The sequence below is a fragment of the Platalea leucorodia genome (assembly GCF_965183815.1).
Source record: "Platalea leucorodia genome assembly, chromosome: 3".
NCBI lineage: Eukaryota > Metazoa > Chordata > Aves > Pelecaniformes > Threskiornithidae > Platalea > Platalea leucorodia.
In genome coordinates this window covers 26930091-26956945 of record NC_138825.1, presented here as the reverse complement: position 1 = coordinate 26956945, position 26855 = coordinate 26930091, and the positions used below count along the sequence as shown (strand labels likewise).

The 26855-nt window shown below is 40.0% G+C and overlaps 1 protein-coding gene across 1 annotated transcript in view; it reads right to left on the bottom strand.

The window, feature by feature from the left end:
- Window positions 1-26855, bottom strand: part of KCNH1 (potassium voltage-gated channel subfamily H member 1) — a gene marked incomplete at both ends in the record, with an annotated part of 186301 nt that overhangs the window by 143555 nt on the left and 15891 nt on the right. The window contains 3 exons of the mRNA XM_082306005.1: window positions 1859-2251; window positions 9606-9724; window positions 18307-18435. Coding sequence (XP_082162131.1) covers window positions 1859-2251; window positions 9606-9724; window positions 18307-18435 — 641 coding nt within the window. The remainder of the gene's footprint in view (window positions 1-1858; window positions 2252-9605; window positions 9725-18306; window positions 18436-26855) is intronic.

Genomic DNA, 26855 nt, shown 5'->3' with positions numbered 1-26855 from the left:
ATAACTAAAACTAACACTGTTATACTGATTAAGGAGACTGTTAAAGAGCCATAGGAAAACTGAAGTACCAATCAGCTCCTCATTGTTACAAGGCAACCCTGTGATGGAGAACCTGGAGAAATTCAAACTCACACAACATGTATTTCTCTGCAGAATTGCTACCACAAGTCTGAGAGCGCCTGCGCTCAGCTCGAGGGTTGTCACAGCCGCTGGTATAGGCATTTTCCTCAGGGATGTTCTGTAGGTCACATCACCAGTCTACAGTTATGAAATGTTCCTCCAGCAAAATCATCAGCAGGTTGTTACTATCTGTGGCGGGTGAGAAAAGCTTCCTTCCTTTTTTTTTGTCTCTCACCGTTTTTTTTTAAATTTTAATTTTATTTTTTTTTTAAATCTTTCAGGCTAAATCTCAGAAACTGACATATGGCCACTCCTTCCATTGCTTTATCAGTGCCACGGCAAAGTAACATGTGAAAGCCCTGCACAGTAATCTGCAGCCTCTTTATGACAAACAAATATTTAAGGACAGGTCTCACAAGGCTTTTTTGCTTGATCTCATTTGTGTTATTTCAGTCTGCAGCTTTATGTAAAATGAAAACCTCTCTAGGGAATTAAATATCAAATAACATTATGCTTTTTCCACTGCATCCAATAGTTTGCTTACTTGTCCTCAAGTCATTGAGCAAAATACTTTACATACTTTTAAAAACCTGTGTACTGTATTTTTACAAAAGTAATGCCGTTTTATGTTTTTACCCAGATATTTCAGTTGGCATAATTTTCTTTTAATAGCTAGGTTGTCCTTTATAACATGGGCATATTTTAAAGGAACTCATAAAAATTAAATTTTACAGGCTAAAAATTAAATAAAGAGCACTGATGAGATGTGCATGTATGTTACAGGTTTAGTATGTGTCACAGATAAATACCGACACATAATTAGTTGATGGTACAGATTTTATAACACGTAATTAAAAAGTGGGCTGCTGGAATCCTCTTTAAGATTTTGCTAACAATTCATTAACTCTCTGAACTATTTAGGCATGGAACCTTAATATATTTAGTTTAGGAACATTTTCTTGGCAGCCTGATCCAGTAGGAGAACAAGCAGTTAAAGCAGGGTAGTACTGTGGTTTTAAGTGTCTGAATGTTAGTTCTTTTGCTGGCTGGTGACCTGGTCGGAGTCTAGATTTCCAAGTTTCTCCCTATCCTTTCTTCTAATTATGGAATTACCAAATGAGCATCAAAACAGCATCTTCGGTTGCTTCACCTTCCTCTAAAACAACTGTTACCAAACAACGCTGCATACATCACCAGATAGCCAACACTTTCTGCTGGTCTAAGAAGATTGAGTGAGTCACTGCCTGCCTCCGCTACCTGCTATATTGTGTTAGAAGCAGCTGAGAAAAGTGTATTATACTTTCCAATTGTTCACGTGAAGAATTGCCATTAGCGGACATACCCTGTTCAGTCAACAGTGAAAGCAAGAGAACCCTGCCCCAAGAAACTATCTTGACACACCAGTTCAAGCTATTCATGGTAAGTCAGATGAAGCAGTTTTCCTCAGTGCTGTACAGAGGTTCTGCTGTCTGCTTCTGAACTCTGACGATGTAGAATGAAGGAAAATAAACACAGATTTCTGACACCAAAAAGCTCAGCCTCTCCCAGTGCAGTTAAAGATGGACCATTCTGGCTAGGACTCATAAGCAAACTTCTACATGGACTGAGGGCAGCTACTAGTGACATATATACACTAATTCACTATATTTAAAAGCATGCATTTCTTTCTTCTCTCCCTCCCCCTCCCCCCACCCATTAAGTAATAATTAAAGGGTGGAAGTGGAAATAGTATACTGACCTCATCGACATTCTCAAATGCATTGATGACGTCATATGGCAAGCATGAGAGCAGATCGATCACAAACCAGGTCTTCAAGTAATTCATGCGAATCAGCTTTGGGTCAGAGATCACTTCTCCTGCTGGCCCCACAAAGGTGGTATGGAAATTAAGCACAATGTCTACCAGAAAAATGACATCTACAATGCTGTCGACTACTAGCCACGCCACATTGTTCTGTTTGGTTTTGAAGGAGACATTGTAAGGGACCAAAATAGCAGTGTAGAAGGTTAAAATCAAGATGATCCAGTCCCAGGTAGTCTTGAAAACACAATAATGCAAAATTATATGCGGCGGAGTCTTTGGTGCCTCTTGTTTGTACTGCGGGAGGATTTCAGAGCCCAGCTGCAGTACCTGTAGTCACAGAGATTTCAGGAGAAAAAGAAAACATGTTTAATTTTTTAATGTTATTAATTGTAGATTCTCAAGGTCAGTACAACAGTTGATAAAAATGCATGTCCATTAACTCCTTTTATCTCCACCAAATGGTAAGCAATTCAGGATAAATATTCTGTTAAACAGATCGGCATCAACCTAAAAACAGTTGTTCTTTCTTTTAGTGCCATGAATTATTTTTTTACACTAAGCCTAATGTGCTGGGGCTCCAAGACATATAGAGAAGAGACAGCTCCTTCAGCAGTCTAAATAGATGAGACAGATAAATGATGGGCAGGAAGACAGTTGCAAATAGAAATCAATGGCAAAACCAGGAACGATACCGCAACTTCCGAGTTCCAGTCCAGCACCAGGACCACTGGACCACATTGCTTCTCAACATTGTCTGTTAAAGTCTTCACTGTACTGTATCTGAAATAGTCTTATACTACAATCTGTCATGAATCCACGGGTCTTTGTTCCTCTTCTCTGGGCTGTGCAGGACCAAAGCCCATGGATAACTATCGTTAGCCTCAATAAACTAATTTTGAACTTTAACTTTTCACTGAGAGAAGATCAGTGTCTTCGCTATCTGATGGTGTACAGTCAAGTTACAATGCAGTTAGGTCTGAATTCAAAAAAGCACTGTAGCAAAAGATGATCTGTCAGCATGTGTTTTAAACCCCGGGCCTCAAGCTGAGCACATGCTCCAAGTATTTTGCATAACTGCATTCTCGATCAATACTGCCCATTTTAAGTCTACCATCTTTCCAGTTCTGCCCACTAGTGCAAAAAGAGTATGATCAGGTCTTTAAATTTGGGGAACTAAAGTTTCTTTTACAAGAATGCATTTGCTCACATCTATGGATATACATGAGGGTGAAACCAACATGAAGGACCTGTCTCCAAATAAAGACAAGTTAAATTTTAAAATGAAATCTACTCTGGATGAGTTATGGGTGAAAAGTAAAAGGAAGATGGAGGTTTGCTCAAGTGAGGTGTGTCTGCTAATGCCAAACTCATAGAACCTGTGAGAACTATTTAGGAGCATGGCTCCTTTTTCACATTTATTTACATCATAGTTCAGAGCAACAGGGAGCAGAGAAGGAAATTAAATGGCCACCTTCCCAGGGAAAAGATCAGACAACATACCTATAATAGGAGGATGTCTTCCTTTCATGCTCCTTATCTCAGCTTTTTTAACATCAATTATTTGGACACCGATTTTTATCTGCAGGCTTTTCTGAGTGGTTTGGGTTTTTTTTGGTGGTTTTTTTTTTTTTTTTTTTTTTGTGAACTGGTGGGGTTTTTTTTCCAACCAATTAAGCCAAAAGGGACAAAAGAAAAAAATCAGCTACAAGAGTTGTACTTGGACGAAACAGCCTCAGATCAAGTTCCCCGCTGCTTTGAACTTCACATAATCACTTACTCTTGTGCACAACAGAGGTCAGACACTGTCATATCACAGTCCCTTGCATATGTGTAAATGACAATAGGAGCTGCAAGCCTGCTGACTTTGAGCCCAGTATGTTCTCCAGAAGAGACGTAGCATGGCCTGCTCAGAAAGACCTGCAGCACAGAGGCATCAACAGTTTGAAAAAAATAAGAGGACTTAGTATTTTTGTTTCTCCGAGTTTCTAGAATGACAGCAAAGAGGGAAAAGGAACAGTTTCCCCTAAGTAGAACCCTTGCAGACTAAACTAGGATTCATAACATGTCCACTGCAGTATTAAGTACTCTGCCACTTCTGACCTTGATTCATGAAGGTTCTCCATACCACAAAAAAAAAAAAAAAAAAAAAAAAAGAGTTGCCTTGTGGTGAGAGGAGCTGGAAGCAGCAAAAGACAGAAGCAGTCTCTTCTCTGCAGGAGGCACTGGCCAGCCAACGCAGTCCCCAGAAGTCACTGGTAGTGACTGGAAGAGGCACAGGTTGTGTACTAAGTTAGCATGTGTACTCAGAGCATCATTCCCTTCAGGGCTTGTTTGCAGTCCCAGCAACAAATGTTAGGATGTCTTTTCTCAACAAAAGTTCTAGCCCAAGATCAATATTGCAAATGCCTCCTGCCCTCCTTTTTGAGCATCACAGCTGTACCTGAACCAGCTGGAAAGCGCTGAGCTACTACTGGCTTTTATGAGGATTTGCATGAGTAGAAGCCCTAACATAAGATCCTAAGCCTGAAATATGCTTCACTGGGCAAGGAGCATCCTCTGCAATATTCACTCACTGGAATAACTGATCAACGAAACCAAGCACTTTCTATCACATAACAACATTTTGCAGTCAGCTAACTGGATTTCAGTTCTAATGCTGAGATCTTATCAGCGTGGGGAGACTGTATCACCCTTTAAATGCATGCTGAAAACATAATTGCTTCTTTTGCAATCACAGGTCCCCTAGAGCTTATTTTTTTAGCCTCTGATATTATATGAAAAAGTCAAACATTTTGGTAATCATTCTAATCAGCACAGGAACCTAATCATGAAACACTGAAAAACTAGTTTTGTTAGTTCTGTCAGATTGATTCTTACATACATACATACATAAGTTCTAGGCTGAAAATTGTGTAATGCACTCCATTTTGCCCACCACTGGTCAATTTGTACTCCAAGAACTTGTGGAAATTTTCCATCATCCAAACTGAATTTACTGGGAAATGTACTAATGTATTCCCATATACCTGAACAAAGGCAAGAACAATCTCTGTTTGGCAATACAGAAGGGGCTAAATTATGGTACCCGTTATTTTGCTGTAAATAAAAAAAAAATTACAGTAAAGCTAGTGGAACTGCAGGGAGGTAAAACTGAACTGAATGCAGAGAAAAACAGACTTCTAGTTTCAACTTGTTAAGAAAATAAACAACTTTGCTGCTTCAGTGTTTTAAAATGCCATCACCAAATACAAAGCACTCTCCTCTAGCTTGTTTGAAATTCAAAGGGCTACAGCACAGGAAAATAACAGGATTGATGTCTGTTTTCCTTTTTATTTAGAAAGTAAATGTACTCTAAACTATCTGAAAGGCTAGGGACCTTATTAATAAGTCTTTTGAACTTCCACTACCACCTGGAGTCTCCGGTTAAGCTCTACCAATGGCTATTTAAAGTGACCAGGGACCATGGCTTTAGCTGGCCTCCAGTGGAAGGACGTGCACCAGCGGTGTGGGTGTGAATCTCAAAAGGAGGGGCAGGGACAGGGCAGGAGATGGGCATCAAGGAATGACGTAGGGATATCAATCACTTGCAAGGTGAGGAAAGCCACGTGCAGCAAGCCTGGGGTGTCTCCAGTCTTTTGTTTGGGTGGGTTGGGGGCAGGGGGGGTGACAAGTTCTAGCCCTGGCTCCTTCTCACTACATCACTAACGCGCACCTTGTAAAACCGCTCCATCTTGCTGGCATTGCTAGAGAGATGAACCCTCATTTCACAGCTTGAGATGGAAGAAGGGCACTGTCCTAGCTCACACTACCTCTCCCAGGAAAGGCAACTTGCTTTACAGATTGGCAAAGGTCTTGCAGCCCCCAGGACTGCCAGCCAAGAGCTTTGTAAGGCACCAAATTCTTCTTTTCATTGAAGGAAGAGAAAAATCCCTATAAGGATGCTTAATTATCTCAGAGAACAAGGATGTGCTTTTAGTATTAAGTACAACAAAAGCACTCAGTGCTGTACAGAAATAATGGAAGGAGGTGGACAGAGCTTAGTGCTAAAGCTCTAGGTTTTGTCAGGTTGCTGCACTGGAAGTTAGGAGAGCTCTTCTCTCCACTTTTCACACCAAGGGCCATACACAGTCCACCCCTGCGTCATCTAGAGATTAAGAGCTATAAGCCCCACTGACTCTGCACCATATAGCAAAGCCAGGTAGATGCAAAGAGAAGTACCTTCTGCCCTATTCCGAGGTGCTCTTGCTGCACTCCAGCCTCTAGGGAGAGTAGTGCCAACCTGAAACACAATATTTGCTGAAGCAATCAGGCGTGGTTACCCACCCATATGAACTAACTAGATTCAAACTGCTTGTAAAGGTACTTCTCCTGGAGAGGAAAAAAAACCTCAAGAGATGAATATAAAAGTAATCATGAAGAAAACGTACACAACTGTATAAACCGATATGCTGAGCTTCCACCCATGTGCACTGAACAAATATTTCATTACTATAATTTTCTAAATAACTGAAACAGCCCTGGTTTTGGAAGACTTTTCTCTATTTTGCAGTTATACCGTAGTAAAAGAAATATTTGCTTCAGAAAGTTATTAATGAAAGTAATATTCCAATTACTTATGATTCATCAGACACTACAGTTGTATTATCTGTGTTTATTATTTGTGGTAATGATGCATGATGTTTTAATAGCTCTCTAAAGCCGAAGAGTATTATTTCAAGAGCAGAACTGACAAATTTCATCATGGGTTCCACAAGGCTGTGTTCATTTTTTTAACATAACAAAATAAAAAAAAATATTATCCTAGATCTGTTAAGAAAATGGTCAATGTATCACCAGTCAGGACTCATAAAAGTGCATTAACAAGTGGTTACAATGATTTATTTATTTTTAAGACTGCATGACTGGGGAAAAAAAAGCCACACAAACAATCATTCATTTTCAGCTTAATCTCTCCCTTTTGTGGTTTCAACTGCACATATTTGCTTTCTCTTACTCTTCCTTGCTTTTGTTTTCACAGGCACCCACACAAATTGCTCCCAAGCCAAGGGCTAGGTGCTAAGTCTCAACTTGAAGTTGATTTTAATGGCAGTTATAAGTCCCTGGTAAACAAGGTTTAAAAAAAAAAAGGCAGAAGTTCCGTTATTAAGCAGTGCTGCTAAGCACCTTTATAATTTTTCTGCTTTTATTTCTCATAACTATCGCATTTTTTAAATTATGACACAATCTTGTTTACCCATAACTGCCTGGCAAATATACAGAATAGATCAGCTGGTGTCCCATAGGTGCAGAGGACACGTGTACTATGCAGTGACCAGGAAGAATGGTTCCTACGATCAGCTCCTTGGTGATAAAGCCGCAGAAATGTATCAATTACTTCATACTCTTATTGCAAAATGTACTCACAGAGTTACCTAACACCTTGCATTAATTGCATAATTAATTTAAGCAGTTTTCATATGACTGCTATTAGAGAAGTCAGGCTAAACAAATCTACACCTACTGGCAAAAGTCAGAGACTGAGGCATAGTAGACACTGCTTGTATTATCCATGGCCTGTGGATAAAACAAAGTAGCTTGCCACTAACACCTTTCTTAAACTAACATTTCATAAACAGTAAAAGAAATTGTAGGCTTTTGTGGCAGGCTGCTGTTTTGTGTTTGTACAACACCTTGCCCCACTCAGGTTCTAGGACACAACTTGCTCCTCAGATACTCAAAAATATAAGTGATAAAGAACTAAGAGCAACACAAATAATATTCCAATAAATGAAGAGCCTTCTCGAGCAAACAAGATTGATGTGAAATGCCATAGTGAGTAGGAAAAGAAAAAGGATGAATTTTAATTTGAACTTAAGATTTCAAATAGGCTACTGCAGAGATGAAGAAAAAAAAAAATTGAAAATACAACAGGGAAGAGTTAGACATCCCATGTTCAATATTATCAAGAGATCTTTCCAGAATAAGAAGCCTGGCAACCCATATGTCTTCCAACAGAAGAAAAGTGAGCTTGTCTGTATGATTATCTGCACTCTGCTTTTCTCTAGTGTAGTTCTGTTGACTTAAGTGGAATTACGGCAGATACACAACAAGGTACCTAACATCACAGTTGGGGCTAATTTCTTTTTAAAATAATGACTGCAATATTCAGTTGGCAATTAAAGAAACTCATTTCAGACATGTAAACTACACGCTTGCCTTTCATTATTTGTAATGAATCAACTGGCTGTGGCAGTTAGAATACTTGCAAAGACTTGTTGAGCACATCAGCTTGCAAGAAGTTTCAGTAATGCGTAGTTACTTAGGTCCAGACTGAGGTTCACTGAGCCAAACAGAATACCCTCAGACCCTTTCCCTTACATTCTACTGCCTACATTTTAGCATGAACTAAAATTCAAGGGTAGACATCTAAAGAGAAGGAAGGATTATTTGATGCTAAGCCTTGAGTAGGATTAGGAAGGAAACTATTCCAAATTCCAGGACATTAAGGCTACCTCAGGGTGGACACATAATAAACACATGGTATTCCTACAGTATAGTGTCCACGTGAATGTCTGCCCCTCCCCTATGCTAGTATGATCTATGTTATTTCTGTACTTCCAACAGAAATCAGTTTTCCATTCTTGAGTGCATCTGTATTAAATACTGAATAGGTAAGCTCCTGTCTGTGGGAATTTCATTGTCGCATGTGATAATAGTACAGGCCTGGGCAGGAGTTGTTTATTTTGCATGGAAACTAAGACATATACAGGGCAAAATTAACAGAGTACTAACTATATAGAGACCCCATGGAGCCCATCAATGGCTTACACCTCCAGCTACACAGGAAGATTAGGAATTATTGACAAGAGTCAGAGCTGCTGCCATGGCATTCACAGCAATAGGTGATACAGAAGTGCCATGTTGTATTGGCCATGCTGTCATTAATGCCATATCAAGACTTCCCTTAAGCTGTTTTTACGCCAGGGAGACCCTGCTTCTGGCCCAGGAGACAGCTACAGTAAACCTGGGACAGCCTCTCCCCTTTGTGGTGAAAGCCCTAAAACCCTAAGTACTTCAAGGACCCTTCTCTGCCTGGAGCTTTTCTCAAAACTTTGAGAGTCTACTTAAATCACAAGGTTTCATTTTCCTAATCTGTCTGCAGCGTTGCTTGTGGCATCTTACAGCTGCTCTGTCCATAAAACCAGTAACTCAATCATATGTTTTAATCAGTTTGTAAAGCAGGACTGGGATTCCACTGAAAAAGAACTAGACATAAACGAATGCAGAGAACAACCGTGTCAAGGATTCTCCAGAATTTCCTTCTGTACTAGCCAGAGTTTTTCTCACCTCAATTTTACACGAGTGAATAGTCTAAGATCCTGATAACATTGAGATCCTCAGAAGAATGGAAACTAAACAAGAAGGTATTACTTTAATAATAATGCCATGATAAGACTTTGCTGAGATATGGAACACAACACTTCAGTTAGGTTACATGAAGTCTTTTGGACACCTGTTTCTATTCCACTGTCATAGGACACATTTCACAGCGCATGTGCTGTATTCTGAGCTCCCATGCCTGCCACCAGGCTTCAGATTCCCAGGGCAAGGGGGACAGACAGTGCCTGGCTCACGCAGAGACAACATACCCATGAAGGCTAAAAACATTTCTTAATGGTTTCTCAGGGAAATAAAACGTTACCTCAGCAAGTCGCGAATGTTTGTGAACGTTCTCTCCTTTCTGCACACTTGGAGCAAGCTGCTGCAGCACGCCTCGGCTGCTTGTGAGGGCACGGGTCAAGCGAGCAAACTTTCCCCAACCTTGAGAAAACATGCAAGATTATACACGTTACCAAAAAAAGCTGCAAGTGTACCACATAAAGCCTCCCATAACTTTAAAAAAAAAAAAAAAAAGTTAAAACAGAGCAATCTGCTTTAATACTGACCACAAGGGAGTATAATTCAACCAAGTACCAGATAAAAGCAAGTCACAAAATAGGTGTCAGGGTGATAAAGTAATAAAACCCATGACTGCAGTGACTTTGTATTCAATGGCTCTACAATAGTGCTGTTACATGAACTGCATCTTTTGTCAGGATAAATGTCCACTTTACAATAATGTTCTATTAAATCCAATGGCCAGATGTGGATCTCATAGCACTGCAGAAGACACTCAGACTAATGAAGATGTAAGACTAAAATCACGCACAATGAAAATTACAGTTGCCCGTAACAGAAGTCAGTCTGGCCTCAGATATATTAAGCATAGATCTGGCATAAGCAGAGAAACATACATAAGATAATAAAAAGCAGAGCAGACAAAGCAAAACAAAATCATTAATTTTATCCTCTCTAAACGAAAGGGGGAAATATACAAATAGATTTTCTCAAACTCTAATAAAACATTTAGCAGCTTCTGCCAGAGAAGTCATATGCTGAATTTTAATTCAGAATATTTTTTACAGGCATTTCAAATACCCCTCAAAATAGAAGGCCTTGAATGACAGTCACGAGAGCTAGTTACACCTATAATCTTTATAAGCAGTTCTTTGCCATAACAGAAAGTCAGGCAGAGTATACATCTTGATATTTTTGGTATTCTGAAAGGAAAGTATCAGTGCATTTAGTCCCAATCTTGAAAAATGTTAGCACCACCTGGGAACTGTTGAGCAGTCTCACCTCCTACTCCAACTGAGGACGCTCAGCACTTTGCAGATTCCATTCTTAATGAGAACCTGGTTCTGGAAAAAGTTCCCTCCACATTATGGTTTTATCACCAAAAGAAATGGTACTATTAACAGTGACTGTTTTTAAAGACCAGTCTGGAGTTTAGCCTGCAAGTGATCCGTGACAAGTACAGGAACATGGGTGGTTAAAATACTGCCCAGTACTTTGAACATATCCTTGCTTGACATCTTACTTTGATGGAGTTTGCAGGAACATATTTGGTAATTTGAGAGATGAGCTCAAAAAATAAATCAATTGCACAGATCCAGTATTGAACAAGATTTTCCAGGGCAAACCTGAAAAGAGAGTTTAGCATTTTGTCTTCTAAGAATATGCAAAACAATGCATTTATTAACGGGAAGAACTAAATTCATCATCCAATATCAAGAATAAAATGACAGATTTTCTTATGCCTTAAAGCACACTTTAAAGCAAGTCTGTCACTGGTGATTTAATAGCCAAATTGAGTAGAATTAGCAAACACTTCTGGGCAGTATTCAGCAACAAGCAGACTGAATGATTTCCATTCCAGGAAGCCAGATCTTTCCTGATAAATCCATGTAAGATCAGCAAGTATACTAAAGGACTATTCCTCAGAGAAATAAATCAACATGACAGAACCTCAAGTGAGGTCAGTTTGTATCTGTTATAAACCTGATTCAAAGCACCTGATTTCAAACAATACACTTCCAGTGAAGGTGGTGGGTTTTGGTGGTGTTTGTTTTTTTTTTTTTTTTTTTTTTTTTTTTTAAAGATACATTTATAAATGAGTATTCCTTCTCTACTGTACATGAAGAAATCCAACTACAATGGATAGGCTAAGGGTTGAAGGCCTTACTATCTTCTGACTAAAGCCAGTAGAGGTTAAAAGAATGGATCAGGTGGGAGAAACCATTCATAATGGCTAATCTTCAGCTGATATAAATCAGACTAGCCTTTGTAAAGCCAACACAGCTACAGCAATTTACACTGACCTAAGACTTTGCTTTCACGGAACTTATACGCCAGCACTGCTGTTTTCTTCCTGTTTTATGGGAGCATGGGAGAAGGCTATCAGCGTCGATGTATTTTTCAGTGATGTACATCCAGCCTGACGAGGCCCGAGGGGGATTTGTTCCAGGAGGACCTGAACAATATCCCCGTGCCCCGGGGGCGGCGGCGGGGCGGCGGGCGGGGCCGCAGCGCCGCGGCCCCGGGCGCTGGCCGTGGTGCTGAAGCGCCGGCCGCGCCGCGCCGCGCCCCGCCGCGCCGGCTGCAGCCCCGCCGGGCTCGCTGGCAAACGGCAGCCCCGGCGACAAACAAACAAGACGAGCAGAGTTCGAGCTTCACGTGGGGACTCGAAATCTGCCTCCCTTACCAGACACATAACGTTTTTAACGCCAGCTAACACAGAGAGCCCCTTTTACTAACTCAAAACAGACCAATGGGTTTGTCCATTTTCCTGGAATATTCAAAAGTTGGTTCAAAACCAGAAGACAAACTTGGAGTGTGCATTGTCTTCCTGTCATCGAGTTTTCTAAGAATTGGGCTATTCAGACATAAACAGAGAGAGGGGGAAAAGGAAGCACCTCACCTGAGCTTTCTTGCACAAAAGCATTGCCAGACATCTCTGTGGCATGGTTTGTGGCTATGAATGCTGAGCACCTCCGGGTACCTTCTTCCCAAGAGTCATCTCCTTTTGAAAGGTACAGCTTAACCCATTCCTCTGTCCTCAGCATCCCCTATAAGCACCTCCCCTGCCCTGCAGGTTGCAAATCTCATTTGTGGGTACCTAAATGGTTCATGAACGAACTGTTCCCATGAACATGAGATCTCTTACCGCATACTTGACGCTCTGATCTGAAAACGATATAACTGTATAGGCAAGAGACTGTGTCAAGAGGCAGGGCTTTTTAGCTTGGCTTTTGGAGCCAGTGCTGACCTGAGTATGCCAGGGTGGGAGTATATACCCTAACTCTCTCCATACATTGGGTACAGCACACGTGAGCTCAGTTTGGAGCTACACAAGCCATTGTGTGATGAAATGCCTAAAACCGGGCACTGAATCACAATGTCCCAGGTGTATGAATCTCATCTTTAGGACAGAACACTCTCCCTCCTTGTATTGCCTTTTTTTTTTTTTTGTAAAAGGAAGATAAAAATGTGGGAACTTCTAAGTATAATTATAGTAGACCTGCAGATGGTGGCATAGGAAAAGAAAACGAAAATGAGAGAGAATGCCAGTCCTAATCCTATTGAATGATAACCTCTCTAATACTGCTTGAAAAGACAGCAGTACCTGTTGAATTTATTGTAATTTTTCCTCCAGAAGGCTAAGGACAGACACAGACTACAGCAAGTCAGATGTTTATCCAGTGAAGACAGGTCAAATAATGGACTTGAGCCACAGGAGAGAACATAAACACTAAATTCTAAGGGCTGATTACAGGAAGAAGATGGAGCTTTCCAAGACAAGAAACGAGGTTTCAGAATGGTGTAAGAATACATCGATGTTAGTCCTGCTAGGACAGGGGGACCAGATGATATGGATTAGGAGTTCTCTTTCCACACAAGCAGTAGGTATATCCCTACATCCATTCTTTTCCTCTAGAAATAGAGAAATTATAAATTAAATTGAAATCTAATGACCCTGGCTGATTCTCATATAGGTGTGTATATTCCTCAAACAGACAAGAGCTCACATAGCAGAGAAGACAACTTGGAATTCAGGAACCAAATATAACGCTGGATGCCAGCCCCATGGTTGTGCTTGCCTGTGCCTCTGTCTTTCATTCTAACCCATTTTTATTGTTGTTCAGTCTCCTTTTTCAGTTCTGCAGAAAACATCATGAAGGGACAAAGCAATGCGATGGCACTAAAACATCTCCAGCTTCAAAAGGATGAAGAGCCTTCAAGATTAACAGCACCGATTTCAGCTGTCCTGCATTCCATGATGCTCTTTCAGTTTTTCACCATTTCATTGCAAAAGCTGAATAGGAACTGCTTCTGAAAACACCAAGGATGACAAGATGCCTACAACAGGGACAAAAGGTATCCCCTGAGCTTTGTTTCATGGGGAAACGTGGCATTGAAATACACCTTTGTGATGTGATGTTTAATTCATCAAGACTTCTCTTCTTTAAGGGATGAAGCTTCATTTAACAATGCTCTTAAGCTGAAGAAACCAATTTTCTCTATTTTTGAGGTGAGCATGATCTGTTGATACTAAATCCACAACAACAGTTATTATTTATTTGTAGGTAGTTATTTGTTTCCTACCACTCTCCTCAATTTCATGATGCTGACTCAAATTCAAACATTAGGAACTGTGGCAGTTGCAGAACCCTTGTTACCAAGTTGCTGATCCATGACTTACGCAATCCCTAGAGTTAGAACAAGGAGCCATTGCCTGCTAGAGAATAAGCTCATTTGGTCACGGGTCTGTTGTTCACACAGAACTGTGTAAATGCGAGTAAATCAGGATTCCAGCCGTTCTTGCCTCCGCTCAAACCACCTTTGTTTTCTTGCACATCAAAGATCCCTGCTTACATCCATCATGCCTCTCTGCAGTCTTAATGCTCCTTCCCTCTGAAACTTCATGACTAAAACTGTCTTATTTTTCCATCTGGACTGGGAAAGCATACCAAAGTTTTTTAATATACTCACCACTTCCCCTTCATTTGTTTCCTTTTTTAAGAAAACATTTCATCTAGATGAAAGTAGAGTATAACTTAATCAAAATATTTCAAACACTGGCTCTGCTCATATAAATACATCTCTAAAAACAGAACAAAAAATTAGACAGCAACAAAAAAAAAAAAAAAAAAAAAACCAGAAACAAAAAGGAAAAAAAGGAAACACTTGGAGTTTTCCCTGAATTAAGATGAAGGAGGCAATCGAAGTATTTTTTGTGTAGCCCTGCTTGCGATGCAAAGGACAGCTTAGCTGCAAAATGAAATAAAGTTTTCTCTGCAGAGGAGATGATAACTGATGGTTGCTGCAAAGCACAGGAGGTTACAATAGGTAGGAGGCTAACAACCATTCTCCTATATGATTCAGTGATATTGAATTTGATCACCTTTTTGTATAAAAACAAAGTATCAAAAGCAAAAAATAGGATCCAAAGCATAATTTTCTAACTCTTATAAAGCAGCATAGATGCATCTGAACACGTTCACATTGTATTCATACATGCAAAACCCGTTCAGGCAAACTTCTTACTAGCTACTCAAAGTGCAGGCACAGATTCTATTTGTCTGCACAAATTATTGTTTTCATAAAGTGGTGCATTCCACTTTATACACTATTCTCAAACATCTCATACTTGTTGTGTTAGACCTCAAACCAAAAAAGACATACAGACAAAATGCATTAATTCCAAAATAGCATATACTCTAAAATTCAGCTAAGAAGGTGACCTATCACTTCACAAGCCAAATTTAGCTATGCTATAGCTTGATTTTGCCTACTTCTATTCAAGTAAACCTATTTTTTCCTGATTTTTCAAAGGGGCAAGCATACGGGGAAGAGTGGAAGGAGGCTGTTTAAAAATATTATCTCATCAACATCCCTGACACACTATTTTTAAGTTGTTTTATTTAGAATGCACTATTTTTAAAGCTGCTGCATTTAAAAGCAAATTTACTTAACTTCTGTGGCAGTCATGAAATAAACATCTTCTAAATTGAATCAATTAAAAAAGAATACAATTAGAAGTCTACTTTTTACATGACTTTAGAAATATTTTTTGTTTCATCTATTCCAATATCTGATATTATTAATAAATTAATAGGAATGAAAAATGGTACTGGGACCTTCTATATCTCTGATATAGACCTCTAGATCACCTTCGGATAAAAGATGCCTATTCATTTTTGTGTACCAGTCAAACACCTGTCATTAGAGCTCAACGCTTTCCACTCAAGGAGTCACTACACCGTTTGCAGCTGAACAATCATGCTTGACATTGCCCACAGGTGATACAAAACTAAGATATACCACAGCTAAGCAGGTTTAGCCTGACAGATTAGTTGCTCTTTAAATTGATCGTGGTTTTGTACTACATAACATTTTTCTCTACATAGACATACAGGCTTTCATTTTGAAAAACTTTAATACTTCATGCTATGCCACTCTGCAACTATGCAAATAGCACATATGTTAATAAAATATCTGCATTTGCAGGCAGCTTATTACATTTTAAGTGGTCATATGCACAGGAAACTGATTTCACATATCAACACAGTAAAAGAAAAGTAGTTGATAAAAGCTGATTGAAGGCAAAAGAAGGAAAAAGAATTGATTTAGTAATCAGTTGTCAGTTGTTTCAATTAAACAATAAATCTTGAAGTTCACAGTTTTAGGTTTTCAGATTGGGAGTTCATTTGGTTTTAGAATACGAGAAACATTCCTCGGAAAATTGCTATCCTTCAAAAGCATGCTACAAAATTCCTATGTAATGTTGTACACAGTGCAAAGAATATGCCCTCTTCAAAGCTCAGGTCTGTAAAAGCATAATGATTCTTAGAAGAAGCTCATACAATTTTACCTTTTTTAGATCTTCCAAAAATGTTTTTCCCCTCCATAAATCCTAGAGCCCACTACGGACACTTGTCTGACACTCCATACCTGCCTTTTCCCCCCCCTCACAGTATACAATTGCACAATGAGATCTAATATTAAAGACATGGCCATGCATGTAAAATTCTGGAATTGTTTGACAAATCAGCTCTTCTTTTCCAAGAAATTGCTCATCTAGCCATCAAGTGACTGATACAATATCACCGTCTGAGATGCATGCAACAAAATTCCAAAGCTAGCCTATAGCAAGTATGTTAGGGAAGAAAGGCAGGCGTAGGGGATAAATTAAGGATTAGAACAGAATGTGCAGTTTCATTTATATCATGTTTGATTTGTGTGTACAGCGACAGAGAACTCTTTACCAGCATGAAACTGGTGCAACTTCATTAATTTTAGGAGATTCAGAAACAATATTTGGAAGACTCATTAAATACATGAACTCTTCTGTACATAAAGCCATAGCACTCAGGGAAGGAGTACAGAGCTGTGAATCAGTGGCCTCTAAATAATACATCCAGATCTTCTGTCTGCAGCTTTTGTTAGTCACTTAGCCAGTTTCCATGGGCCAGATGAGGAAATTTTGCTTATCATCTTAACTCCTCTGCACGCTGGTGTACTTATATGTAGGTTTAGTGCTTATATTGCTTTAGATATGGAATTGCTAAGAATTACCATGATCATTGTAAGAAAAGCATGATTTCAAGATCCAAAGGAGGTTTAAAAAAAAAAAAAAAAGTGTTCCCTTCCTTCAACCTACTTCTCTTGAAAACAAGAGTTACAGTGTTTCCTTGTGTTGAAAATGAAGGACAAACTTTTCACAAGAGCGCATACCACTATCATATTACGGAACTTCTGTGAAAGCAAAGAGAAAAAGACACAGCTACCACCCTTGACAAAGTCCTGCTTATCAATTGACTAAACGAAGGAAGGGCCTTCACTCCCACAAATAAACAAGAGCCAGCTTTACTGCATCATGCTGATTTATCTTTGCTGTCAGTCCTCATCAGGATACAGTGAGGAGCACTAGGCAGGGGAAAAAAATACTGTAGACCCAGCCTTTCCGACAAGATACATTTTTCAGTTTTATTAAAGCAATGAAGAACGAAAGAAATAGCATTAAACAGAGAAAAAAAATAACCCACATAGCCTCGAAGAGGATATGTTTGTCAAGGTTGCACTTCCTTTTTCATGGTAACAGGTGTTTCCACTTTGAGAAACTATGTTTTTAAAGAATAACATTTTGAGTATAAATGTAAATCAGTCCACCTTCACAGTAAGTTTCCTGTTTAATTTAATACTACAAATATTATTAAATACCACAAAAAATGCAAACAACAGGAGAACTTACATCTTTTTTTTACCCCAGAGGACGCAAGTCTCTGTAATTCTCCATATGGGTACAAAAGGTCTATTTCTGACAGGATCTGAACTTGAGTGCGAGTTTATGCTGCTCTCACAGCTGAGTTTGCTTCCAGGTTTCCAGGGTGTAACTCAGCAAAGGGTTAATAGCAAAACACAGCAATGCTACTTCACTCACCAGGACAGCTTAAACCTGATTCAACTTAAGATGATGGGAATCTCTCCACATATGTTAAAGGAAACTAGTCCAGAACTTTAATATAAGGAATCCCATAATAATGGTAAGAAACATCAAGCCAGGCAGAATGAAATTATTCAGATCTTTGCTAGACTCAGACAGGGTTAATTCCTCAGTTTTTGCATACAGTGTCACGCACAATTTGTACAGGGCCCAAGACTCTTCAGTTCCCTCTGACATCAAAGAGGCTGTTTAGCAACATTGTGACTCCTTGAAGGCTATGCCAGTGTGGATTAATAATGAATTTAAAAGGAAGAACAGCACCTATTTGCTAAGTAAACTCTGCTTCCTGAAGCACTTGCGAGTTTCATTAGCAATGACCCTTTCCAGTGCAGGCCAGAGCCAACTCGCTTAAGAAACCAGCAACCATTCCTTGCACAAATGCAGTCCTCAGTGGCATGGCTACAAGCTATTTTAACATCTAATTCTTTGGCTTCGCTATTTAAAGGAGTTCAGCTCTTTCAAGACCAGGGCAAACAAACAGAAGCAGCATAAATATATAATTGTGAAAAAGACAAACCTTTACATGAATCATCCTCAATGGGCTGCTTGAAAGCCGTTATGTCATTGAAAGTGCAAAGAAATAAAACCACTTTATCCTGCTCATTTCGAATTGGAGCAATTTTCACAAAGAACCAGACAGGTGTTCCTGGAAACAAACATATCAAAAAGTTGGTCAATGGTAGGCAGAACAGTCAATGTGCTAGTTTAGATGTTTACACTTCAAAATCAGCCATCTGTAAATGTTACTTCAATGGGTTTTTTTGCAAACACCTATTAGGAAAAATGACAAAGCAGTTGACAAGAGTGTTAGTTAAGTTCTCTGCTCTGCCTCTGATTAGCTTTTTAATCTTCAGGAACCAGTCACTATTTCCGGGCTTCACCTACAAAGTGAATACTTGAACTTACGAAGTGCTTTGCAATCTCATGAAAGAAGAGTCCCATGTACGCGCAAAGGGTGCACACAACAGAGTCTTGCTGGTTCTGTGCAGGACTTGACAACAGGCCAACTGTGCCTAGACCATGACCATAATACAGAGTCTCAACTCAAGAGCATGACCAGTTTGGTTGACCTTATACTTCTCTGCAAACAGGGAGCACCATCCCCTAACACTACATCACCCTATGTGCAGCTTGGAGAGCAAGGCTCAGGGAGCTCTGGTCTAGCCTGCAAATCGTCCCATGCAAGGGAAATCCCTTGCAAGCTGCCTTTCAGCTTGCCTTGTCCTGAGCCTGCTCACAATCACTCTGAGTATGAAGCAAGTCTCCTCTGAATTCAGGAGAGAACAAGCCATCAGGACCAGACCATGAGCTGTGGATGGGAATAAGGTGTCCTGCATAAAACGTGCTTTTCTAATTACTGCAGTAGATAAACTGATAATGAAAACTGCTTGAGAGATTAGAGCCTGCACATCACAGAAAAAAATGATCCCAGATAATGACCCTTCAGATGCTGCTGTCAATTTTCCTTGACATCTATCCTCACAGATCACCTTGAGGAGAGAAACTGCCAGTCAGCCCTGCCTTTCTATATTTCTGGCAGTTCTGCTGAGGCTGCTGAAAAGACCCTAGTGATAGCAATGAAGTTCCACGTAATAAGATGGTGTCTACCACTCATTTCACAGGAGTCACCACACTGATTTTAGTGATACTTGAGTATAAGCTGACTGGAGGGCTCAGAACAAAGCAGTTGGCTCCTGTATGCCATAACATGGCCTCCCTGAAGGCACCAATTTTTAGTCTGCAGTCTTAATTTTGGTCATAAAAAGATGACTCCTTCTCCAACTGTAAGGTACATGGCAATCAGGAGACTCCAGGGTCACCAAGCCTGGGCCTGCAGAGAGCTTCTACATGAGTTTTCACACTGTCCCTACAGCCTCAATGATGATGAAAAACCTCACCATTGCTTTTGCGGATGTAAGAAAGAGCCAAAGAGGATTCAGGCTGGCTTGCTATGAGCAACATTTCTCTTCAGTGTCCCTTGCGAGCTATGTTTGGAGAGAAGGGTCTACATACCAGGGGCCAAAAAGATGTAAAAATCAGCAGGATTTTGACCATCTGGGAAAGCCAAAATAAACAGCACCCCACATAATTTTTGTCACTCATGCAGGAAACCCTGTTTTAGAAAGGGTGAGCTTAGAAGACTATTTCTTTTCTTTCTCAATCACAAGACCCTCCTCTAGGCTAGAGATCAGATTCTCTTTCACCTGAATTGCTCAGTATTTATACATGAGTACTACATGGTATATTTCATGCAATAGTTGGTTACAACAAGGGCCGCTTCTGCTTCCTGACTGTCAAAGGGTCACAAGGAAACCTCAGGCACTTCACAAGTTACTGTTCAGCAAAGCAAGAAAAGGCAGCTTTTTTTTTTTTTCCAACTATGTTACTATAATAGAGGCTGTTGCTACCAGTGCCTCACCTGGCTGTTTCCCAGCCTCTGTGCTTCGCAATCTTTTCTGGCCACAGAAAGCCAGGGCATCTCCAAGACCCGTGGACAACTTCCATAAGCGAAGTTCAATTCCTAAGGCTCCCACTGTGCCTACATAGCACAGGCAGTTTCTAACCCTGGCTGAGATTCCATGCCATATGTACAGCCACCTCTATAAACAGCAGGGTATATGATGCATGGAGGCCTCTGCTCAAAAAGCAGAGAAATCCAGATGGAATCACTGATGGCCACTTCTGGAGCATGCCTGCATGGCAGAAATTATTCAGGGGTCAATATATTATTTTTTTAAAGAGTTAGCATTCCTGAACAACCCCTTCCAATAAAGTATGAGCAAACAAAAATGCTAAATGCAAGAAAAGATTCAGCAAAGTAACTGTGCCAGCAAAATCACTAACTTGCTAATGAGCTTAGAAGAGACTGCCACAAAGCAGCCAACAGCAATTTTCAAGACAGTAACACCCTTTACACTACCGTTTCTCAAGAGCTCCTGAAATTGCCTGTCTCTATTTCTCTTGCCTACTTGTTTTTCCCATCTTCGTATGTGAACTATTCTGAGGCTGATCAAATCCGTATCTTGCTTTCACGCAGACTCCTTGGTGACTAATTGCTTTTTATTTTACCGTCTTCAGCACCCTTCACTAACAGTGCAACTTTTTAATCAGCCAGGATCTCCATCTACAGCCTTACTTTTTGATCTCCATCTACATGCACTTGTTTTTTTGCTTAGGGATTTTTTTCCCCTCCCCAAAAACACTTTGTATTGTTTTGCTACTTCAAGCTATAGCCATTCTGCTATGGGCTGCTCATAATATTAACCTTGATAGCATTGAGGCTGAATTACATACTCAGCTTCATCTCTGCCTCTCACAGCTATAAAAACTTATTAGCCTGCTTTTGAAGATCCTGTACAAATCACAGAAACAGAAAGGATGCAATTCGCCCTCTTACTCTGGCTATTTGTCAGATGCATGCTGTCATCTTCTCTTTATGACTATGGTATGATATGTTGTTGCAAGATTTTTCTAACATGTTCTGAATGCAGCAAGAGGAAAGACTTTTCCTGATCACCTGCAGAAGGCTGCTGCAGGGCAAGGAGCTTGCATCAGCAGGGTTCTTACTTTCTGACTCCCTTGACTCCCACTCCTGTGCTGCATTATTTATAGTAAGAAGGAAAACAAAACACCATTTTACCTAGAACCAAGTGTAGATCTTAGTGATGTGCCCTACAGGCAACAAGAAAGAGCCAGATATCCTTGATAGCTAAAAGTAGGTGTTTTTGATGACTGTCACTATTTGGGTACCCTTATAATTTCCAGAGTGTCAGAGTGCCACGAACAGGGCATGTATTCCAGGGCAGAACATAAAACCAAGATGGCACACATGGTCTGCATAAGTCATCTTCCAGTTTTGGATCTACGCAGTAACACAGCAACAGCAGAAATAATTAGATGGAAAATTCTGCCAGGCCATGTATCTGCCTCCCCAACATTATTCAGTATTTTTCCCTGCAGTGTGTTCCCCACCATTTTGTCAGTCTCTTTTGTGAATAGGAGACAAGTGGATATAAAAATACAATAATCATGAGGTGAGTGCTCACAGTGCTGCATTACATGGGCTTTCCACAGCGGTCTGCAACCAAAAGCTCATTCACAGCAGAACTGGGAACTGAACTGTGGGAACACACTGAGAGGCTCAGCCGAGATGTGGTTGTGCTCAGCTTTTTTCCTGCATACTGGTTTAATTATCAGAAGAATTTTACTTTTTAAACATTAAACAGTTTATTTAACTATTAAACAGGAAAGCTTAAACTATAAACCACTTATAAATCAGGTCGGAAACTAGAATTTCAACCTCATACAGGCAGCCCTCATACTCTTGGTGTCAAAGCGGATGTCCCTGCTCAGCCAGACGATCACTACTGGCAAGAGGCACAAACAAGGCCATTTTAATGAAAAATGTGATTTTCAGATTCAGCCTATGGGTTATTCAGGCAGTGAAACTGCAGCATGTTTCAGAGCTCTCACAGCAAAACAAGAGTAACTTCTTCATATGCCCCCAGTCTGCATTGATGTACAGCCACGCAGAAACTGTTTACCAGTGTTTCTACAATACATCTACTTTCATTTACATTTTGCGTTCAGTCCTGGCAAGCTCTCTCAGTGGTGAAGTTCAATGATAATGCCAATGCACAAACAAAGAAGTAAACACTCGTGAGCCACATTGGCTTCTGTTAGATTTGGAATCAACAGTGAAAGAATCCAGAGTTTGCCTAATGGCATAGGACCAATCCTGCTAGGAAAGGGAACGTCACTTCAAAGCTGGTGGAGAAGCAGTGTGAACAACTGGGAAGAAATGAAAATCTACAATGAACTTCTGGCAGTAGCCACAGGAGATCAGCCTGTCTCGTGGTACCAAAGTTATGTAGCTAATTCCAGAATTAACAGATGCAGCTCTTAATAGTCTTCCCTGGCCTGAGCACAGTACTTACAGTGTTGCCTTAAAGGCAAGACAATTTTAAGAGCTCTGATTCAAGACCCAAGTCTTCAGACTAACACACAGTAGTTGTCTCCACACCTTATAATTTCCCATCTGTAACACAAATACTACTGTCTTTTCCCTCTCCTCTTTTCCAGTCCTGTGTATTTCAACAGGGATATGTTCAGCCCCTTGCTGAGCAGGAACAGCAGCATTTAACATGCTATTTAACTTTGGTTGAGGTCCTTCAGAAACTCTCATAGTATCAAAGTGAATGAGATGTTAAAGGTCTATTCCAGCTTCTCCCCCTGAGCATGCTGATGACCTCTCCTTCAGTTTTCCCTCCCATCAAACAAAAGTAGGCTATAATAAAAATCAAACCCACTAGCTAAATATGTTTTTTCCCCATACCTTGAATCGTTTAACCAAAGAGGTCAGCAGTTTTGAAAAACTACAAAAAGCACATTGTTTAAATAAAACTCCAATACGCAGTTTTTCTTTCCACAGAGTAAAACAGAATTTGTTTATAAATACAATAAAAAAACCAGGATTTGACAATTCAGGCAACATCTTCACTGCCCTTACTGAATGGGGCAAGTTTCCTCAAAGCAGCACAACCTCTGCATTACTTGATAATGTCTCAATCAAATGGTAGTCAGACAGGTATTGCTCTGAAGATAAACAGTCAAGCAGTATGGAAATGAAAAGGATAGAAGCATGTGCTGTGTCTCCACCAATTCCTATGTGCAGTGATGCAGATAGCAGGACTTGAGTTATATAAACAGCACAGCTGACCATTACAGTCACCCCTTTTGGGGTTTTACACATGCCCAGGTACACAGTATGAGACTGTTTCTCTTTATCCCACACAGACCGAATAGTTTGTCCAATATCAAATCAGCAAACCAGCTGATGAGGTACAATCAAAAAGAGTTAGGCAAACCACTATATCCACACAGATTTTAACTAGGAGCACAGAGGAGCCTGTGACATTTGACCATGCAAGACAAAGAGCAGAAGTCTTCCTATAGACTCTACCTTCTAGCAGAGAGCGTGCACCGAATGAAAACAAACCAACTCAGTACGTAGCTCACCGCTCTCTGCCAATACTAATAGACATTAAAATACATTTCCAGCACTTTAAAAGCTGTTACCTTCATGTTTTCTGCATCTGGTGCTCCTATGCTCTGGCAGCTAATGCTTCTAAAGGTCAGATCTTTACATGCTAAGATAAGGAAAATCAATTTCAGTCCCCAAAGGTGGAATCGCTACACACAGGGGTTATCCTATGACACTGGAACAACACAGTAGGAAAAAGGTTCGGCACACACCCTTGTACTGCAGCAGCGTTGATATGGTTTACCTGATTCCGAGCTCTCTGAAGAACAAAAAGTGAGTATAAGGAAGGGGAAGACACAGGGAAGTCTTGAAATCTTCTTTCCATTTACCCCAGATAAAATATTTAAGGATTACTACTGGGAAGTCTTACTGTTCTGTGTATGTTTGAGGAGATGACAGCAGGTCTTGCTTGCCAACACATTTTAAGTTGACAAGATCAATGGGAATTATCAGTTTTATGAATCCAAAATACTTAGATTTGACCTTGCTGAAGGTAACTGAAGTTATGCAGATGGATTTCACAGAAGAGGAGGTGGAGGTGTGCATACTGCTTGACAAATATGGAGCTAGATTTCAATGGGAGGCTCAGGAGGATATATGCCACTATACTCCAACACCCTCATTCCTTCCTGCTGCTGGTCCTATGCAATGTTTTGGTTTAGCAAAGGTTTCTATCTGGAGACACTAGAGGCACAGCACAAATATAAATGGTTTTAAATGGTTTTAACCAGTAACAGTTATGAGAAACTCTCGCTAGTGGTGGGCAGTCACAGGTCTGCCACCCTGAAGTGAATTTTGCTCTGTATAAATTAGGATGGGGTTGTTTGCCTGTTTTTTAACCTCTGTAGGAAGCACCGGTCCCAAAGATAAATGCAAGTAGAATCTGCCAAATCACTATTTTGGGGTTATTTATCAGTCTTTGACATCTAAAAGCCCTCTAATACATTTTGGGGGGATGGGGGAGGGGTGGGTGGGTGTGTGTTAAAAAAAAAGTCCAATGAACAAAACAAAAAAAACCCCACACAAATATTCATGTTATTAAATTTGTTAAACATTCAAGCACCCAGAAAACCAGGGAAGTGAACCCCAGCACAAATTGAAAGTGAAGCCCAGCCTTTGGGACTCTCACCATAATATAAGTACTCAGAGAAGAGCTACTGCTTATCCAAACCACTTTGCAGTGTACAAAATTACCTACAGCCAACCCTTTGGCTGCTGCCATTCCACTGGCCCCACCTGTAGAAAACCTCTGAGAGAAAAAAAAAAAAAAAAAAAAAAGGTGTCTTATCACTCTCTGCAGCACTGCTGAAGACCATAAGCAACAGGAATGTCTTTGCTCAGACAGGGGACACTTGAAGACTCTTTGTAATTCTTCACGCATTTTAGTTTTTAAGAGTCCAGCCCATTTCAGATATTCTTCCACTGAAGCACATCAAATGCTGCATAGAAAAGAGGGTTAGATTTCAAATGGGCACCACCTCTTCAGAGGCAGAAAGAAGCAAGTAAATTTATATCTTACAAAAATTTACTTCAGCAAAACAGAAGCAAGTGCATCTAGAAGAAGCCTGCTTTTGCACTGCTTGCAAGTCCAAGTTTAATTTACTCAGCCATTTTAATTTATGAGGCTGACCATAAAGTGTAAAAACCTAACAAACTCCTGTCAAAGTCTTATAAGAAGTTAGATGTTTAAGCTGCATCAGTTCAGATAAGCTAAGCTATGACTAAGACTAGATACAAAATATTTTCTAATACATTAGGCCGTATCCTTCCTTGGTGTAAGTTAATATAACTCCACTGATTTCAGTGAGACTTAGCAATGTTTTGATTTTCCCATATAAAAATAAACAATACTTCCAGCATCACTGGACACTCACATCTAATCAAACAATGGAACTGAAGCTCTCACATGAAATTACTGTCAACCTGTCTATTGTCATTTTGCAGTCCAGATGAAAGAAAGCTTTCACTTTGTCTCCTTCCAGGTATGACCATGAATCCTCACTGAATGCAACAGGATGGCATCAGAGCAACAATGACAGAAATCTGGTGGCTGTGCACCTGCTTCTTCCAATTGCTTCCAATTATCCTGAAGGAGCTCTGCATTTCTACGAAGGAAGTCCTCCAGAGAATAACAATGATCATCACATATCTGCTAAGTAATCAAGAGCCTAGCCCAAGGAACCATCAAATCTATTGCATCTTAACTTCAAGTTCTGAAAAGAAGGAGGATAGTCACTTTTGGGTGGGGGGAGGGCTGGACAGAGAAAGGGGAGGCCAGGGTAGAGACAGTATCCATAAATGCAAACATGATGAAGGCAGAAAATTGTATCGAGTTAATATTGTGAGATGATATTGTGAATTGCAACGAAGCTGATGGATATACTGTACCTATCAACATCTGGATGGGGTATTCTTATCAGACAACCACGTAAATACGAGCACTGGGTCACCACCATGGAAAGCGCCGTGTCAAAAAAAAAAAAGCCTATCACTTCCAGTAGCATTATTAAATGTCTCAATCCATTGTTGAAATGTCTAGTGTAAGATCAGGACATAACTGTTACTCAGATAGAGAAAGACACAGTTGACTGCTGCTCATAAAGATACAAGATGAAGATTGACCTGCACTAGCAACATCACAGTTAACTTGAAACTCCTGCTTTGTTCTCCTTTTTTCGCTCAAAAAGATAGAGATTGTATTGTTAAAACAGCTAGAAGTACATTAAATGTGCAGGCTGTGGAAAATGAACCAATTATTGAACAACACAAAAATGGAAGAAAAACTTGCTATTTATCATGACTGTTAGTTTATAGGGAGGGAGTGGACAGGTAAAGAACAATAAAAATCTATTCCCTGTCTAATTTACTGGCTATTTTGAAGAAAAAAATAGAACAAAGGAGGAATAGAAAGACAAAAAAAGAAAGAAAGAGCAGGAAAAAAAGATGCCTAACAAAATTCAAGGTTCTTTCCAAAACCTTCAAACTGAGAGTAGATTGAAACCAATCACGTTCATTGCCCAAGC